Below are 19920 nucleotides of genomic sequence, written 5' to 3'. Positions count from 1 at the left end.
ACTGTCTTTTTTTTTTTTTTTTTTTTTAGAGATTTACCAAGAATTACTTCATCAAAGAAAAAAATCCTACCATTGTCAACTTTCCTATCAAGTATGTTTTGTAAAGCACAACTTATTTTTTTTTCTTCAAATTTTAGCTTGATCTTTAATCAGATTCTGTTGAACAATTAAAATTTCATCTTGCATCATTCATATAATGTAGATTACAGTATACAAGATAATACCAGAGTTCTATCTCTTAATAAAATTTTTTAAACACAATTTACTTGAATTTCAGAAACATTGATTTTGGAGATTTATTAGCCCCAGAACACAGAGTTTTACACAAAAACACTACGTATGATCTCATGGCCAACATTGTACATGATGGAGAGCCAGAAAGAGGAAAAGGAACCTACAGGGTCCATGTCCTACACAAGGTAAGGCTTTATTACACATTTTGTCTCTGTATGCAGTGGAATCATCCTTGTTCTTGGGAGACAAATGTTCATGGAATTTGTTGATCAACCTTACCCACGAATTTACATCCCCACAAATGATCTTTGTCAGAGGATTGATTCATTGAATCATCTGTTTAAAGTGGGTTTCCCACGAAATTTTGTCCCCACGAATCAGTAAAATTTTGCCCACAAACATTGATTACCTTGAATTCCATGGTATTTCATGATATTCCATGATATGCTTTGTATATCAAGGGCGCTATAGCTCTTCAAGAGTACAATATAGAAAATGATTTATTGTATCTAAGATGGCTTCCAAACTTAACACACAGCACATGCCCATATTTGGAAAAAGGAGATGCAAATGCATCAAGTTGACCTGTACTGATACGTGTGCTATTGATACCACCAAAAGTTTAACCAAGAATGGAATATTAAATGTTTGACATGTTATTAAATGTTTGACATGTTGGGATGTAAGGATGCCATTGTTTTACAGAACATAGAAGTTGTCAATGAATAATATCCTTTATTAAATGATATACTACATAAAGCCTGTGTTAGATTACAAACTATCATAGTGAAACATCAAAATAGGAAAATATGAAGAATTACACCTTTATCTCTGACATTCAACCAAAATGAGCATTTGGATTGCATCTCTGCAATGAAAGGAGTAGGCAGGTTCATTGTTTTGATACAATATTGATACATTGTTTGAGGATCAATACATTAGAGATATTTCACAATTAAATTGAAACTGTAGATCATCAGCTGAATTAATTATATTAAAAGTTAAGTATAAGTTATCTTAAGATGTGATATCCTACAGGGAAAATGGCTTTGTAATGGACAGATTGTTCATAATGTGAATTGCAGCTTAAGCTGTATTGACTAATTTCTGAAACAGATTTGTACCTTATTTTATACCAGGTAGTACAGTAATTAACAATTCCGTTTTTACATGGATTTTGCATAACTTACTATTTTTGCATATGAAAAGTTTGTTTAATTATATGTTGGAAATGAAAACATGTTTCAGAGTTTTAGTACTTGTACTCTAATCTTTTCATAAATTGTATCATTTATCATTGTTCTATGGATCTGGAATTCTCATCAATGACAGCTATGATACACAAAAGGAATGTTAATAATTGGATATTAAGTAGACAGCATATATTAAGATTAATTTATTATTTTTATCAATATTATTTTGTTAAAAAACACTCTGATTGTACACACAAGTACTCTGAAGTTGATATTAAAATGATGCTTGAGTTTCTGATTGACAACATCTATGTAGTTTTTGGAGACCAGGTCTTTCAACAATCTGTCGGAATTCCCATGGGTACCAATTATGCCCTGTTAATACCAGACTGATTTTTGTATTCATATGAAGCAGAATTTATTCAAAATCTTATACATGAGAAGAAAAAAACACTTGTTGTGGCCTTTAACTCAACATTTAGATATATCGACGACGTATTATCAATTAACAATAGTTACCATTCATATGTCGACTCAGTTTATCCCAGTGAGCTTGATAAAAAAGGTACCACAGAGTCTGACACATCTGTTTCATATTTGGATATTTTACTAGAAAAAGACATTAATGGTGGCCAAACAACAAAGCTTTATGATAATCGTGATGACTTCAACTTTTCTATCGTCAACTTCCCTTACTTATATAGCAATATACCTATATCACCTGCATATGGGGTTTATGTCTCTCAGTTGATTTGATATGCAAGGGCATGCTCTACGTATGAAGAACAATTTCTACAGAGGCAAGCTATTGACAAACAAATTGATGAAACAAGAATATTAATAGTCTTGTTTAAATTCATCATATCACAAGTTCCATGGTCAATACAATGACCTTGTCAGCAAATACAATCCAATGATGACTGACATTTTTCATACTAATTGTTAGGCCATTATTTACACACTGAATTGTCTATGGATTTTTCCATTTTCCCCAATCATGACAAGGAGCACACGACGGGTGTTACCAGTCAGCAGGGAACGCTTACTCCTCCATGGCACATGATCCCACCTCTGATGTTTTAGAGGTCTGTGTTTGCTCTGCTCCCAATTTGCATTGTTTGAATGGACTATTGAGGTTGAATACTGTCTCCTTATTTCATTTAACGAAATATGTTTTTTTTCACAGGGTACTCAGAAGTGGTATGAGATGCAGGACCTTCATGTAACAGACATTCTTCCTCAAATGATTCCTCTATCAGAGAGTTATATACAGGTAAGTAATTCATCTTATCAGTCAGAGAGTTATATAGGGTCAGTAATTAATCTCTACAATCAGAGAGTTATATACAGGTCAGTAATTCATCTCTACAATCAGAGAGTTATATAAACAGGTCAGTAATTTATCTCTACAATCAGAGAGTTATATACAGGTCAGTAATATATCTCTACAATCAGAGAGTTATATAGGGTCAGTAATTTATCTCTACAATCAGAGTTATTTACAGGTCAGTAATTAGTTATATACAGGTCAGTAATTCATCTCTACAATCAGAGAGTTATATAAAGGTCAGTAATTCATCTCTACAATCAGAGAGTTATATACAGGTCAGTAATATATCTCTACAATTAGAGAGTTATATAAACAGGTCAGTAATTCATCTCTACAATCAGAGAGTTATATACAGGTCAGTAATATATCTCTAAAATTAGAGAGTTATATAAACAGGTCAGTAATTCATCTCTACAATCAGAGAGTTATATACAGGTCAGTAATTAGTTATATACAGGTCAGTCATTCATATCTACAATCAGAGAGTTATGTACAAGTCATATTCATCTCTATTCATCTCTACCGTCAGAAAATTGTAGTTTATATCTACTGACATCTGTGAGATTGTAAGTTGTATATGCAGGACAGGAATTGATCTTTAATGTTAAAAAGTTTTACATGTATAAACAGGTCAGTAAGATTTCCTGTCATAAAATTTATAATTTATCTCAAGGTTCCATACAAGTTTACCAACACCCTTCTTCCATTCATGTTTATCAAGACCCTTCTTCCATTCAAGTTTATTGACCCTTCTTCCATTTAATTTTATCTAGACCATTCTTCCATTCGTGTTTATCCAAATCCTCCTCCTTCCATTCAGGTTTAAATTATTAAGCACTTTTATCAAGACCCTTCTTCTACCATTCAGGTTAATCAAAGCCCTATTCCCTCCATTCAGATTTATCAAAACCCTATTCCCTCCATTCAGATTTATCAAAATCCTATTCCCTCTATTCAGATTTATCAAAACCCTATTCCCCTCTATTCCGATTTATCAAATTCCCTTCTCTCTCTGTTCAGGTTCTATTTGGCTCTAAGTCCCTTCTCGTTTTGTTAGCTCCCCGAGCCGAAGGCTTAAGTGAGCTTTTCTGATCACATTTTGTCCGACATCTGTCTGTCTGTCCGTCCATTAATTTTTCACATTTTCATCTTCTCAAGAACAACTAGACCATTTTCAACCAAACTTGCCACAAAGTATCCTTGGGTAAGGGGAATTTAAGTTTATTCAAATGAAGGGCCATGCGTTCTTTCAAGGGGAGATATTAATGGCATCTATAAAAAAAATCTTGTCAAGAACCACTGGTCAAAAAATATGAAATTTAAGTGGAAGCATCATCAGGTAGTGTAGATTCAAGTTTGTTTAAATCATGACTTCTGGGGTCATGATGGGTGGACAATCAAAGTTTTAGATGGAAGTACACAGGAAAAATCTTTAAAAAACAACAAAGTCATAATTAGTCATATTTACATGGAAGCATCCTCAGGTAGTGTAGATTCAGGTTTGTTAAAATCAAGACCCCCAGGACTAGGGTGGGGCCACAATGGGCAATTAAATTTTATATAGGAATACATTGGAAAAATCTTTATAAATCCTCTTCACAAGAACAGCTAAGCCAAAATTAGTCATATCAATAGGTAGTGTAGATTTAAGTTTATGCAAATCATGACCCTAGGGGCCACAGTGGGCGATTAAAGTTATACATAGGAATGTTTAGGAAAAATCAATTAAAATCTTTTCTCAAGAATAACAAAACCATGATTAGTCATATTAATGTAGAAGTATACTCAGGTAATGAAGATTCAATTTTGTTCAACTTTTGACCCCCAGGAGTAGAGAGGGGCCACACAGGGGATCAAAGTTAAACAAAGGAATATATAGGAAAAAACATTAACAATCTTCTTCTTGAGAACAACAAAGCCATTATTAGTCATAATAATTCAGAAGATCAAACATATAATTAGGAAAAATCTTGAAAAATCTTCCAAGGCCATGATTAGTCAAGGAAATATGGAAGCATCGTCAGTGTAAATTCAAGTTTAAACAAAGCCTTTCTTGTATCATCCAGATAGAGCAAAACCCTTTTCCTCCATCTAGATTTACAAAGCTTTCCTCCTTTTTTCCAGATTTAACAAAGCCCTTCTCATTTTGACAGATTTTACAGGGCCCTTCTCATTTAAATCAGTTTTAACCATGCTTTTCTCCTTACCAGCTTTAGCAAAGCCTTTCTTCTTCTTATATCCAGAAAACAAAAGCCCTTTTCCTTCGATCCAGATTTAATAAGTCCCTTTTCCTTCTATTAAGGATTAAAAAAGCCTCTCTACATTAAAATTTAAAAGCCCTTCTCCATCCAGATTTAGCAGAGCCCTGTTCCATTCAGGTTAAATATAGATCTTCTCCTTTTATCCAGATTTAACAATGCACTTCTTCTGTCAAGATTTAACAAAGCTTTTCTCCCTTCATCTAAATTTCAGAAATCCCCTCTCCCTTCCTTCATGATTTTCAAAGCTCTTTTTCCAATCTAGATTTTACAAATTCATTCTCCATCTATCCAGATTTAACTAAGCCCTTCTCCTATCCATATTTTAACAAAGCCATTCTCCCTCCACCCATATTTAACAAATCCCTTCTCTTATCATCCAGATTTAACAAAGCCCTTTTCTTATCATCCAGATTTCACAAATTCCTGCTCGTATCATCCAGATCTAACATCCTGCTCTTAGCATCCAGATTTACCAATGCCCTTCACCTTCCATTTAGATTTAACAAATCCCCTTCTCCTTCTATCCAGTTTTAACAAATCCCTTCTCCTTCTATCCAGATTTAACAAACTCCTCCTTCTATCCAGATTTAACAAAGCCATTCTGCCACATAGATTTCACATGCCTTTCTCCTTCCATCCAGATGTAACAAAACCCTACTTTTATCAAGATTAACAAATCCTTTCTCCTTCCATGTAAATTTCACATTAAAGCCTTCTTTCCATGTAGATTTAACAAAGCCTTAATGTAGACTTCACAAAGCTTCCTCCATTCAGATTTAATCAAAATCGTTTAGATTTTATTTCAGTGTGTCTTCTTCCATGAACTTTATTGGAAGTCTTTCTTACATCCAGAATTATCAAAGTCCTGCTCCTCCCATTTCAATTTACTGTAGGTTTACTTAAAAAAGCGGGCTGTGGGGTTGAAATTTTCTTGGAAAACCCACTAGCCCAGGGGCTTCTGATCAGTAAAAAATTACTAGCCCAAACCTCAAACTAACTACTTCAACAATTTTTTATGCAAAAACATCACAAGTTAAAGTTTCAAACCCTGTGGTGATTGACAGAGAAGCGAAAGTAAACTGATGAGAATATTTTTGCCGTTCTGCTAATCCGACAGATTATCATTACATTTTAATTGGCTAGCCCGAGTCTTAAAATGACTAGCCCTGGGCTTTGGGCTACTGTATATTTCAACCCCAGGGCTTCATATTTTAGTGGCTTTGGCATAGACAACTTTGTGCTAATTCACGAATACATGTACTATTAATAATTTGTTAAATAAATACAACACATGGTGTGGACTTGAGTAGCGCTAATTCATGATTACATCATACACTCAATACCGAGTGAATGCGCTAAATTTTGAATACATCCATTTATATACATGTACAGTATCAAATTGATTCTCCTGATCCTGTAATTACAGATATTTGAATTGAGGAGGGATATACCTAACCCAGTATATGGTAAGAATCCAGAGGAAATGGTAGCACAACAACCAGAATCCATGGAGCTGGACAAGTGAGGCTGGACATCGTTAAAAATAGGAGAGACTAAAGGATGTCGAGTGTCTGTCACAGAAGAAATAAAGATCACTTCTGTATTTTAACTGTAGGATAATAAATTATCACCTATGTACTCTTTCATTCAAAGTACAAAATAAAACATTTAAACCATATTGTGTATTATTATTCATCAATGTTACTGCTGGAAAGAAGGGTGTATTTTTGAATTTTGTACAGTGTCATGTTTAATATCTTGCATTTGCATTATTTGAAATTTAGACTGGTGTACAGTAATGCTATGATTTCAAACTAGAGACAAAAGCTACTTCTATGAAAGAAGTTGCTTTTGAGTTCTTAGGTAATGTATTTCAAAAACAAAATAATTTTATTATACATGTAGTACAAATCAAGATAACGAAAATTATGAAGAATGTCCTAGACATTAGAATTAGCAGTGTTTCTCAGCTTAAGGATTTTTTATATATACGATATATAATAATAATAATAATAATTCTTATTGTTGGCCATTAAGTTTTCGTGTTTGAATACAGGTGTATTCATTGTGCAGCATTCTGCCCTGGAGATGAAATACTAATGTACATTTTATCTCTGTATTTGCATGTAATAGGATTGAAATTCTTGCCAAGAGCTATGAGAGACATTCAAACCCACATTCACATCAATAACAAAGACATTGTTTGCTTTAAAAAAGAATTGCCTTAAACAATAGGAATGGATTTTTATTTAATTCTGTAGGAATCTCTTTTTCTGTTTGCATGGCTGTTTCTGATGTGGAATTGTTAATGGCTTTGTCATATATTGACAGGCTAACGTTGGAGGAAAAAATCAAACAAATGAAATTTTTCATTGATTTGTTAGATGTATGCAAACTATTATCTGCCATTTTCTCCTGTTAAATTTATCTATTAAAAAAATTGTTAATAACAGACAAATATCGAAGTCGTTTTATTGTAGAGTACTACCCAACCCTTCTCAACTCGCGGAGTTGTTTATTTTCGCTTCATTAAAATTGTCGACCGCTTCATTCAGATCTCTAAAAATATTGTACAATCTGGTGTAAAAATTTAAACCCTTAAATCTTACAAAGATTAGAAATTACAACCTGAAATATATCGGAAGGATTTAAATTTGGCCATTTAGCATAAGACTTATTAATTGAATTAGTGTGGGACTCGTCACCTGATCGATTCAATTTGCGTTTTTTCACGAAGCCCATTGAGCGGATGTTCTAATGCCGTGACATTTAATTTAGAAGTCTCCCGCAGTGACGGTGTAAGATGTTTGCCTATATAAATATGTAAGCTTTTAATGCAGATTAGGTGTAAATGTTTGTTGTCAGAACCCAGCTCTGGGTTGAAGAGGTTTGTTGAGCAATAAATGTATATAAATATATATATATATATAAAAGTTTTATCTACTCGGTTACAGAATCAACAGCTTGCAATGTCCCACCTTTTGTAATCATTTGACAGTGCCAGGATTGCAAAAAATCCTGGCTGATGTAAACTTCCGAGCCATTTGAACAAAACTTTGATTGTTTCTCTAACCAAATATTGCTTGTAATTATCTTGCCTCTATCGATTCACTCTTCCCGATAATTCCACATTAAGTTTCCGCATTAATCTGTCTGAAAAGTTCCAGTGGCATCTTTACCTATAAACCAAAATGAGATAATGATTTTCGTTTGCTGACAATTCAAACGAAGTAAAAGTAATTAAAAGGAAGGGAATACAGTGTACATGTCCATTCGATTTAACTTGCATGGTAAATTCTTCCCCAAATCGATAGAAATTTTTAGTGTATGTTTGCCTCCACAAATGTTTTTAATGATATATGTACAATTGAATACAGCTTAAATATATAGTTGTGGATTATATGTTGAAGATCTTTAAAGAACTATTTCCTTTTAACTAGGGCTTTAATGCCTGATCAATTCTGAATAGGTCTTGAACAAAAAAGCAGGGGAAATAATACCGACTTTTATCGATACATGCGCAAATTAATGACAAGTGTGCCGGGGTAACGGGCAATCGTTGCTAGGGACTACCCCGGTTGTTTGAATGTGGAGTACAGGTCCTATATGTAGACTAGTGGCTTATACAGGTTTATATACATAAATATATTAATTGTTTGGAAAACTGTGACGGGAGTAAATTCTACTGGAAGAAACTTTTAAGCAGTAGACATGTCGCAGGTAGGGATACCTCGGCCAGCCTCAATTGGTCAAAAAATGGGGGTAAATCTCCCCCAAATCGAGCATCCACTGTCTCGCATGGGTAACCCCACTAATATGGATGTGAGAGGGGTGTCCCGCTCTGGGGACAGACCTCTTTCCCACCCCACTGGTCGACCGTTGGCAAACGAGAACATATACACTGCCAGAAAGAGTCTGAGCGCCCATGGCCGGGATAGTAGGGTAGCATCCAGACAGATGATGGCTCCTCTCCCCATAGAGAGCATTCCCGAGGGGGTGGAGGTCACTTACGGAGACCCCACGAAGACCAGACTGCCAGTATTCGGTAAGATTTATTATTTGCTTGTTTTGGGGTTTTTAACACTGTTTAATGAATAACTATATCGTTTTCTTTACCTCAGTTTCAATTTTTGCAATTGCTGCCCAATCTTGTATCTCATGGCGATCATTCTGATATCGCATTACACAGCTATTCAATGTTTTTCATATGAGAAACTTTAAATTTGAATGTATGTAATCATTATTTTTGGCATTTTCCACTGACTCTATGATTCAAATAGAGATTTCTTCCATATGTCGGCGTAGGAATTTTAAACCATAGTATAATTACAATAAGAGAAAATGTATTTATATTTTTCTGTTGAATGTCATTATATTAATTAAATGCATGTCAAGGTGCAAAACACTTTTATACTGTCATGTTGGGTGTGATTAGCATGATTAAAGACTAGGTAGCAGTACATATTCAGGAGTTATCTAACAGATTTGGCGAACGGGTAGATCGAGGTTCCTTCAAGTGTTAAGCACACGAAATATCTGTTTACTTTGGCATAAACGCTTTAAATGAAAGACCAACAAATAGTTTACTCAATAATGTTTACCATTTAGAATGCTTCCTGTGCTCGGAAATGATCGTTTTAGCTTTAGTCCAGATTTCACCGGTCAGCGCGTGGACCCACGGGGTTAACAGCCCCGTTCAAAAGGATTCTAGACATCCAGCACTTGAAAATATTTAACATATTGGTTGTGTCAATACACTTTGTATTTCTTTAAAAGTAATATTTTTATTCAATATTAATTCTTTTCAACCGACATGTTTTGAAAGGCAATTTAAATTCGGTAACGATTCAACCATTAAACATACCAGTGGGGTGTAACTGAACACGACCCCGTCTCCAGGGCCACCGGTTAACACTGTACTAATTAATGAGGGTTGACCCCAGAGAAATTACTTATCGTATTAAGAATTAACATTTATACTATTGACATTCAGGAAGTGTATGAAATTAAATCAGTTGTGATGATAATAATTGATCATGAATGCTGATTCAGTTACTATTCAGTATTGATCTTATCTAGTTTGAATTTAAGCCATTTAAGATGTAAAACATAAATAGATATCTGACGCCCTGATTCTACCATTAAACCTAACTATTAAAAACCATGGCCAGATGTCAATTTACATTGGTGTTTCCATGTTTATTACAGGACAGAGTAACTGTGAAGCAAAGCCGGGTAGATTCCTCTTTTTGGTTTATTTCTTTTTGATTTTTTTATATGTATATTTCACTGAATAGATTTCTTCCACGGATCATTAGTATTTTCTTTCTTTAGTCCTAGCATAAATTAACTTCGCTTTTAAAGAGAGTTTTGAATTTTTTTCTTTTCTGCCAGTTTTATGAAATATAGTGTAGTATATTATATCACTTGGATTAGAGTTTTTTATGGTCTCGAGTTGTTCATATCGCACCCTTTCTTTTTGGAGTTTCAATAGGTTTTTCTCTGGTCGATACGTCATTTATCAATAACCATTAAAGGACAAACTGTAGACAGAACTTGAAATGTAAGAATGCATGTAAATCAATTTCTTGCATTGTAAGCAACCTTTCACTTTGATAAAATTTAAAACCACCAAATCATTGTCAAGTAGGGCGTATATCTCAATTTTATTATAGAATGTTTTTAGATAGTATTGCGGTTAAGAGGGCGATAAAATTTGTAAATGTTTACAAGAAAATATGAACTTATTCATTTCATTTATCAAGTTTACTGAAATTCAATGAACACACTGATATACAGAGTGACAAATAATGACACTTTCTTTACAGGGAATCGCGCCGATATGGGGAGCCGTATGGAGAACGGTGCCCCTCCCAGCAGAATGTCCTCCCGCCTGTCTCAAGTCTCCCAACAGGCCAGGCTAGAGATCGATGAAGTAAGACATCTACCGACAGACACACAACCAGCTTAATGTTCTAAGTCAATAACAAGTTAATAGTGAAGCCTCACAGAAAACAAAACACAGTGTATAGCTTGATATTTAAAATCAAGTGCAAATTTGAATCACCGTTAAAATAAAGTTCGCAACGATATATATAGAGAGAGAGAGAGAAAGAGAGAGAGAGAGAGATTGCAACAGCAAAAAATGAGTGATTCAGCTTTCAATTGGAAGAAACCTGGCCTATCGATTTCATTTAGTTTTTGCCAAGCTTTGCAAACTGTACGAAAGTACAATAATAAACCACCATTAACCTTTTAATACATGTAAAAGATGAATCGATTTGTAAAATTCATTTTTGTATTGCAAGTGACTGATAAATATGTAAACTCGGCTTTCCTGTTATCAGATTTTATTTTATTAATTTGAAACAATAGTTAAAGAGGAAACAATTGCTTTAAAGTCAAACCAATGTATAGGTGTCAAAAGTAATGTTGGGTAAAACCCTAGCTATGGTATGGTTTACAGACATACACAAAAGTCATTATATAACCTAGAGTTTATATGGATTATACCTCAGATATAGTTATCATCATTAAAAAAAAGAGTGGACATTTGCAAAATTACAGTACAGGCCTATAGTTTACAGTTCTATTAGAATCTTGCAATATTTAAGAAATTTATAGAATAGCTTCTGCAACATAAAATACAAACATTACATATTTTTGTCGTGAAATATAATGATTTCAGCTTCCTGACATTTTCGTAAACCGTGATGGAAACTTCCTAAATAATATTTGACAGTGTAAACTACAGTTCCTTTTCTCAAAATATTAGCCGAGAATCGAGAGAGCAGGTTTCCCAAATGCTCTTTTATACCTGTTTACTCATTTTTTGGAAATTGGTGTATTGCATAAAAATTTCTATCCATGTCTATAACAAGTTATGGCAGGTAAATCTTATCCTTAGTGATTTTATTTTACAACAGATAGAGACCATGCTAAGGCAGAGAATTAAGGGTAGTTATTATGAAATCAAGAAGAAGTTTAAGGACAACGATCCGGAACAGAAAGGAAATGTCTCTAGGTATTATCATATGGTGATTAACAAACATCGAGTTCGAACACTCTTATAACGAAAATTGAAAAAGTTCTTATGTACCCAGTATGAAATATTTACAGCAATACTCCAAGATTTTCCAATACGTTCTCAATAAAATTAACTTGACTTACAGAGAGGCATTCTACAGAATCCTGATGACCATACTAAACAGGAACCTATCTCAGAACGTGTTTAACCGATTAATGGACAGACTGGGGTTCAAGGACAAACAGATTATCAATTATAGCGAATTCTTCGCCTACTTCCACGAGGCACAAGCTCAGAATGACTATCCTCGCTGGATGGACCCTGTCCAGCGTATGTGGCCAGACAAGGCTACGATGAATTCGTCACAAGTCCACGCTCAACTGAAAGAAAAAGTTAGACAAAAGTGAGAAAAATATCTAATTGAACTCACCCGTTGTGGGTTTTTTTTGTCGTCACCTTGTGTCAATAACCCAAACTGCACCATTGTTTTATTTTTTGTCACGGTCTAATTTGCGTGCTTTAATTCCAGGTTCTTAGATATTGCCGATTTAATACCTCAAATGAACCCTGGAGGAACGGGAAGAATTCTGAAACCCGAATTCAGACAAATGCTGAATAAATTAATGTTTTACATGGAAGACACAGAATTTGAAAAACTTTGGAAAAAGTACGATTTTAAAAATCAAGGAATAAAAATAGATAAACAACCTGATTGAATGAAAACCATGTATTAGATTAATATTGTCAAAAGGGTATACTAGTTAATAAATGGATAGAATCAAAAATCAAATTATTAAACTTGGTGTTTTAATGTAGGTATGATCCTAACAATACTGGAACAGTCAACGGCCCACAGTTCCTGAACGCTCTGGGTATTCAGCTGGAGAATGGAGATGAAAGGATCAAATCTCCTATACAAGGTAAGATAAAATGCTTCACCACCGACAGGATACGATCATTTACAAAAATAACATATTCAAAGGATAACTATATTGGTTTAAAATGATAGGAAAAGACTCCAAGAAGACGGGTAAAAAGGTAACGGTGAAGGAAGGTAAGACTAAGCGTGGATTGGTTGACTGCATGCAAAGGAGAAATGTTTGGGCTTGTAGAATTCTCCTTGTGTTTTGTAGTGCAATCCTTTTTAGAATAATTGATGGGAATCATTTTAAAGAGCTATTTCATCCATCATGGAGGGTAATCAAATCCACCAGCACTTTAAAACTTCCCTGTAGCACATAGGATTTTGACAGAAAATTTGATCGATATACATGTATTGCATTATGGGTTGCAAGGGAATTTTATATCTATTGGATGATTTTTGGCATTCCATATACAGTCACTGGGAATGGTAGTCACGAGTTTGTTTATAGAGAGGCTGTAGAACCCTTTGTAGTTACCCTCCTGCAGAGCAATCGCCGAAATCGATTTTAGCATTATTGCACTTTGCAACTGAAAAATGAAGAAGAAAACTGTTGCTGTTTGTTTTTAATTTCCGTCCTACATGTTGTTTTTCTTTATTTTGCTACATTAACACCAAATGCCGCTGTAAAATGAATCAAAGTGAAAAATAAACTTAATAATTATGGAACATCTGTCTTTACTTGATAGGACCTTCATCGAACAGAACACCAAGGAAGAAGGAGATTGAGAGGAAACAGTCCCTGGATATAGAGCGCTGGCTAAAGAGCAAATTCAGAGAGGGATGTCATCAGATGCAGGAGGCGTTTGAGGCCAAAGACTCATCAAACAAAGGCGTGGTATGTCATTTACAGCATCTTTTTGGGGAGAATTATGAAATGGATTTTGACATTGCAATAAATTCTCTGAGAGGTATACATGTTTTTGTTGCTTTTTTTTTTGACAGGTGAGTTTTGACGACTTCTTGGAAGTTTTAGCTCAGTTCCACCTGAAGCTGGAGAAAAAGCTCCTTGCTGCCTTCCTGTCCAGATGTGCCGTACAAGCCCACAGAGATGGAGTTCCCTACAGAGACTTCCTCCACCGATTCCAGGACCGCTCTGAAATTGGCATGACCCACAACATCCTGACCAACACAAAGCACAGGCTAGTCAGATTGTTAGTTATTAAATTTTATTCATACAGGTGTGCAGTAGATGTGCCGTGATTCCAGCTGTGTAGCCTCTTTAACTTTGGGCAGTAGTTGAGACAGGGATCTAAGCCTGATGGTAGTAGACACACATCCATCACATCACGACTAATTCATCAACCATCAACTCTCTAGCTTAACGGTTTTTCCTGTTTTAGAAAGATTGCATTTCTTCTTTTTTTTAAAATTGTCATTCTGTCTCTCAAAAATCATGGTATCTCTCAATGTTGGTCTGATTTAGCAAACTTGTAGCACCTTTATTTAGCGAATGGATTTCTACACTTGGGTGATATTCTCTGTGTTTCTTGAATAAAATCATTCAAGATATAAATCTGAGGAAGAACTTTTTTAATGTATGTCCACTGCTGTTTACAGGGTAAATGACAGACCCGCTAGCCCCAGTCAGGTTTCCTCAATTAGCGGCATTGAAGTACAGTTGATGAACATGTTCCAGAGAGATTTCTTGGCTCTTCTAGGAACCTTCAAGTATGTCCTTTAAATCATTTACTCATAACAAAATTGAATATTCAATTTTTTTTTTCTGCAGTAACTAAAATTTCAAAGGCTAATATGCCGATTTTTTTCCGTATTATTATAGGAGCATAGACAAATTAGGTCTAAATGTAATCAGCCAAGAGGAATTCAGAGCGGCCATTGAGAGTCGCTTTAATTTCCACCTCCAAGATGACCAGTTTGAGGCTTTTGTGGACAGACTTCCCCTAGATGATGATGGCAATATCAAATATGCTGACTTTATGCAACAATTTGACACAAAGTATGAGCATGAAAGAAGTTTTTGCAGTCTTGATACTATTTTTATCACAAACTTTAAGATAATTTTACAAGAATACATGAATCTATTGAAAGATTTTATGTTTTTTTCATTTGTTAAATCCAGAGGCAAAGCCAAGAGCCTTTTTGATAAAGAGAAGGATGTGGATACATCTGGTCCTCCTAAGGTACCAAGTCCGATCCCAGAAGTAGGTCCCCCAGAGATGCCAGAGGGTAGCCCAGTGGATAGACTTGTCATTGATGAACCAGTGATGGCAGATTACGCTCAAGTTCGCCGCACGCCACAGGAACTGTTCAAAGTCATTAAAGATCTTATGAACAGACGATTCCAAGATATAGAAAGAGTATTTTATGAACTAGATGAAATAAATAGCGAAAGACTATCACAAGAAATGATGTATCAACTACTTAAGAGGTGTTTGCAATTTTTTATGGATCGTTTTGCATTCTCGTAGATCTTTCTTTGAATATCTAAAATGGACAATTGTACTAATAATGACATTATTTTCTAGATTTGACATAAGACCAGAAGTTTCTCGTGGAGAAATTAGAGACCTCTGGAAGACATTTATTACCAATACAGACAAAACCTTAGACTACCATGAGTTTATCCGCCATTTTGGATTCTCAAAGAAGTCGGCTTCCTTCCCCAATGCTAAACTGAACCCACCCAAGAGAGGAGATGCCGACTACATGATCAGATCAAGGAAACTCAACTGTGCTGCCGACATGTTGGAGGACAGTTTGAGGTCAAAGGTAACAATATACATCCAAGATCTTGTGAAGTGAATCAATTTTGGACTCCAGCTTTTTTGTTTTCCATATGTTTCATGCCTTTCCAGCTGCTTGTAGCAAATATTACCCACATATGATCTGTTTGTGATTTATTAATTTTGCCAACAAAAACAAAACTGATTCAGTCCCATGGTAAAAGACCTAGATGGTATCTTTGAATTATGTGTGAAATCGACTACATGTAATTATTTTTGTTGACATTGGTATCCCTTATCTGTTTTTAGGTCGATTACATGTGGGAGGACCTTAGAAAGGAATTTGTGGATATGGATCCCTATGGAACCGGCTACATTACAAGAGAGGAGTTTAAGGATGTTCTCACTGAGCTCTGTGTACATCTCAGTGAGTTTGAGATAAACAAACTCAGTGACAAGTTTGATCTGAAGAGAGATGGACGGTATGTTTTTAGTATTTTTAAAAATTAGCACTTTGGATTACTTCAGACATAACATATTGTCACTTTTATTTTATTCTAATATTATATCTTTTATAGGGTTTCTTATATCGAGTTCTTGAAGCCATTTGCCCTTAGAAAACAGATCTGGCGTCATGGTAACAACATGCTTTCTCTGCTTGCTCACCCTCAACCAGAACTGCCAATTCCTGATATTGTAGAACCTCCTCAGAAGGGTCTCCATGGTATCACTTCTAAACTGAGACAGAAGGTAAGATACTTGGTAATCATTCCACTGGTGTAGTATTACTGAGACAGAAGGTAAGATACTTGGTAATCATTCCGCTGGTGTAGTATTACTGAGACAGAAGGTAAGATACTTGACAATCATTCCACTGGTGTAGTATTACTGAGACAGAAGGTAAGATACTTGGTAATCATTCCACTGGTGTAGTATTACTGAGACAGAAGGTAAGATACTTGGTAATCATTCCGCTGGTGTAGTATTACTGAGACAGAAGGTAAGATACTTGGTAATCATTCCACTGGTGTAGTATTACTGAGACAGAAGGTAAGATACTTGGTAATCATTCCACTGGTGTAGTATTACTGAGACAGAAGGTAAGATACTTGATAATCATTCCGCTGGTGTAGTATTACTGAGACAGAAGGTAAGATACTTGGTAATCATTCCACTGGTGTAGTATTACTGAGACAGAAGGTAAGATACTCGGTAATCATTCCACTGGTGTAGTATTACTGAGACAGAAGGTAAGATACTTGGTAATCATTCCACTGGTGTAGTATTACTGAGACAGAAGGTAAGATACTTGGTAATCATTCCACTGGTGTAGTATGCATGGATCTAGATTGTCATTTCTCAATTTTAACTGTAATTGTTATGTCGGTTGTCATTACCTGTTTCTTGTTTATTTCGTTCAGCTTGCTGGAGACTGGAAGAATCTACGTAGGGCTTTCAGGAAACTTGACACAAAAAATGATGGTTATCTATCAGTTCCTGAGTTCCGTTCAGTCCTGAAACTGGCCAATGTCATTTTGGATGAAGATGAAGTTTATCATGTTCTTACTCAATTTGACCAAAACATGTCTGGCAAAATTCCATATGAAAAGTTCATTGATGAAACATTCAAACCTGCAACAAGACAGAGTGTACGAAAAATCTAACATTTTAACATATTTACTATTTCTTGTTTTGTGAGATGTGCCCCCATATGAGAAGTGAATGTACATGGTGGTAAACTTATGAATATTGAAGAAAAATACCTTTAAAACTTTGAATGTCAACAATATTTTTATACTTGTATACTTATAATTTTTCATATCATGCCGATTCATTCATCTTGTTCCCATTGTGAACTGTCCGTGAGCCTGGACTCTGATGTGATAACTTATTTTTGTGGTGCATCTACGTGTTTGCTGTCATTCCAAGTCATTGTATTTATATATATTATATAACAGTATTATCAGCTCTAGGTGTGCACGTGACTTCCGGTTTTGAGCAATAGGTACACTACAATTAGGATGTAAAGTAAAACCCCATGAAGATTAAAACTTTGAAGCACCCTTCTTGAATCCAATACTTTATAGCGTTTGGTTAATCATGAAAACAATATTTTGTGACTGTATTGTGTAGAAGACTGTGTTATTTAATTTTTGATTGAAGCGAGCGATGCTTTTTAATGCTACATTGTACCGTGATTTGTAGGGCTGCTCCACACCTTGTCCTGATGTGATGGAAACTGTGATATTTCTTTTGTCTGCATCTACGTCTCCACTAACATTACATGTATTTGTTACAATATCGTTTTACAATAAAATTGTAAAAATTTTAGTCACTTCTTTTTTCTTCTGTTTGAAACCACTACTCGATCAAAAGTAGAATTAACAATCTTTTTTTTTTATTTAGCTCAAATACATCTCATATTACTCTCCCAAATGAAATATATATAAATTTTTTTTTAATTTATTTACTTATATTTATTTTAGGGATGGCAATCGAATACAGAATTGCTAATCGGTTAACCGCAAGATGTTCCGACCGATTAACCGGTTAATCGTATCAAAATACACATTTTCTTGACTTATTTTTTTTTCAAGTAGCGCTATACATGTAAACGCATTGTCAAGAAGACTAAAACAGACGTTAGAATTAAAGTTACAAATCTTCTGTTACCCTTATCAGGAAACTACATGTACATGTATTTTCTTTCAATTTCAAGAGAAAAGGGAAAATAAGGAAACCCATGAAACATGCCCGAGAAATCAGGCATTGATAATTTTCCAGAGCAGATGTCACAGAAGTTCATACTGCATCGTCACTATAATCAAAATTAAATCGGAATAATTATTAACTTTCACTTAATTTACGTTGTTTATTTAATGCTTTAATTTGATGGATAACGGCAAAAGATAGACATATCAATTCAAAGTGCTCAACGATAATTTATTTAATATCATCAAAGAATTAGAGGACTGTCGTGATAACTACATGTACATGGTGTTTAAACTGTAATTAACACTTCCCCGCGATCTCAATCAGGAGAGTCATAATTACCGCCGAATCAGCTTAAATAGATATGTGAAAACGTTACGTTATCAATGTTTATGCAGAGGTTTCTTTTTAAAAATGAATTTGAAGGAAATTGCGTTCAAATTTACATATATTTTATTTTTTCCGACTAACCGATTACAGATTTTCTAACCGATTACCGCCGTTCCGACCGAGTAATCGGTTAACCGGTTACAAATTGACATCCCTAATTTATTTATTTATTTATTTATTTATTGGCGCTATTATGCCTTTTGAAAATCACAATAATGCCCTTTTTTCGTGTTATTACGCTTTTTTGTATTGTTAAGCGTTTTCACTTTGCGTTATACCATTTATACATAAAAATTTTAATGACACATTAAGACGTAAAGATTACTAAGTAGAATGATGTATTGATATCAAAGAAATGTGGGAAACCATAGGTCTACAATATAAATGTAATAATTACTCATGAGTTTACAATCTTAGACAGTTCAAGGTCATTAATGATGAATATCTGGTATGCCCCCTACAAACACCAATGATAGCCTTAGACGTTATCCCATGTACACAAATGTGTGTATTAGAACTGTATTAGAATACTTGGTTCAGCTGTTGCAGTCTGGGGATGCAGATGTCTTTTACGAATATGCCTATTTGTCTAATGCAAGCTCAATGCGTTTAAATCTGGCGATCTAGATCGGCAAGGCAGGATTAGATGCTGTGGCTTTGCAAGGATACGATTGTCAGACGAGCCGTATGTGGCTCTTTATTTTCTGATTGAAATATGGCTCCAGGATGCTGCATTATTGGTAAGACATGTGCATGTAGGACATTGTCAGAGTACTGTTGTTCAGTCAAAGTCCAAATCAATCCTGTTTACAATACTGCTGCCAACATCTTGGCACTACCAAGACCAAATCTATCAACCTCCTGTAGGGATTTTTTTGCAAAACGTTCTTTACCAAGCTTATGCACTCTGACTCTTTCATCAGGCTTTGCAATAAAAAATCGGGACTCATAGCTAGTGTTGTTGTGGCCATACTCTGTTGACAGAAACCTTTCAAGTCGATATTGGCGTTTTGTGGGATCAGAAAAATGGCATGAATAAGTCTTTGCTCTAATTCCAGCATCCCGTAGTCAATTGCAAACGATCTTGCTTGATATTTTGTGCAGTTCAGGGATAGCTTATGCTGTACACAATGTCATGATGAAGATGACGCAAATCAATGAAGC

At 34.9% G+C, this 19920-nt stretch overlaps 3 protein-coding genes across 4 annotated transcripts in view; 2 read left to right on the top strand and 1 right to left on the bottom strand.

Moving 5' to 3' along the window:
• LOC133204395 (ubiquitin carboxyl-terminal hydrolase 39-like) overlaps positions 1-6696 on the top strand; it is a 36419-nt gene extending 29723 nt beyond the window's left edge. Inside the window, exons 11-14 of the mRNA XM_061340117.1 lie at positions 30-91; positions 278-419; positions 2614-2700; positions 6445-6696. Of these exons, the coding sequence (XP_061196101.1) occupies positions 30-91; positions 278-419; positions 2614-2700; positions 6445-6543 (390 nt within the window). The 3' untranslated portion in view covers positions 6544-6696. The remainder of the gene's footprint in view (positions 1-29; positions 92-277; positions 420-2613; positions 2701-6444) is intronic.
• Positions 1-19920, bottom strand: part of LOC133204393 (polycystin-2-like) — a 271638-nt gene that overhangs the window by 113160 nt on the left and 138558 nt on the right. The gene's annotated exons all lie outside the window — the stretch shown is intronic.
• On the top strand, positions 8578-17985 carry LOC133204463 (EF-hand calcium-binding domain-containing protein 6-like). 2 transcript variants are annotated; one of them, XM_061340201.1, is made up of 16 exons: positions 8578-9063; positions 10227-10253; positions 10847-10953; positions 11945-12042; positions 12191-12448; positions 12575-12712; positions 12862-12965; positions 13657-13805; positions 13913-14109; positions 14528-14638; positions 14751-14927; positions 15051-15359; positions 15457-15700; positions 15964-16136; positions 16233-16404; positions 17076-17985. In XM_061340201.1, the coding sequence occupies exons 1-16, from the start codon at positions 8730-8732 to the stop codon at positions 17316-17318; spliced, it is 2841 nt and encodes a 946-aa protein (XP_061196185.1). In that variant the 5' UTR covers positions 8578-8729; the 3' UTR covers positions 17319-17985. The 2 variants fall into 2 exon arrangements, with proteins under 2 accessions (XP_061196185.1, XP_061196187.1); XM_061340203.1 differs by lacking the exon at positions 10227-10253 and having other exon boundaries at positions 8579-9063.

The sequence above is a fragment of the Saccostrea echinata genome, unplaced genomic scaffold (genome assembly GCF_033153115.1).
Source record: "Saccostrea echinata isolate AGI-Se365-2 ecotype Australia unplaced genomic scaffold, CSIRO_AGI_Sech_v1 ptg000053l, whole genome shotgun sequence".
NCBI classification, from domain to species: domain Eukaryota; kingdom Metazoa; phylum Mollusca; class Bivalvia; order Ostreida; family Ostreidae; genus Saccostrea; species Saccostrea echinata.
Note: the sequence above shows the minus strand (reverse complement) of the source record. Positions and strands in the feature narration are given on the sequence as shown.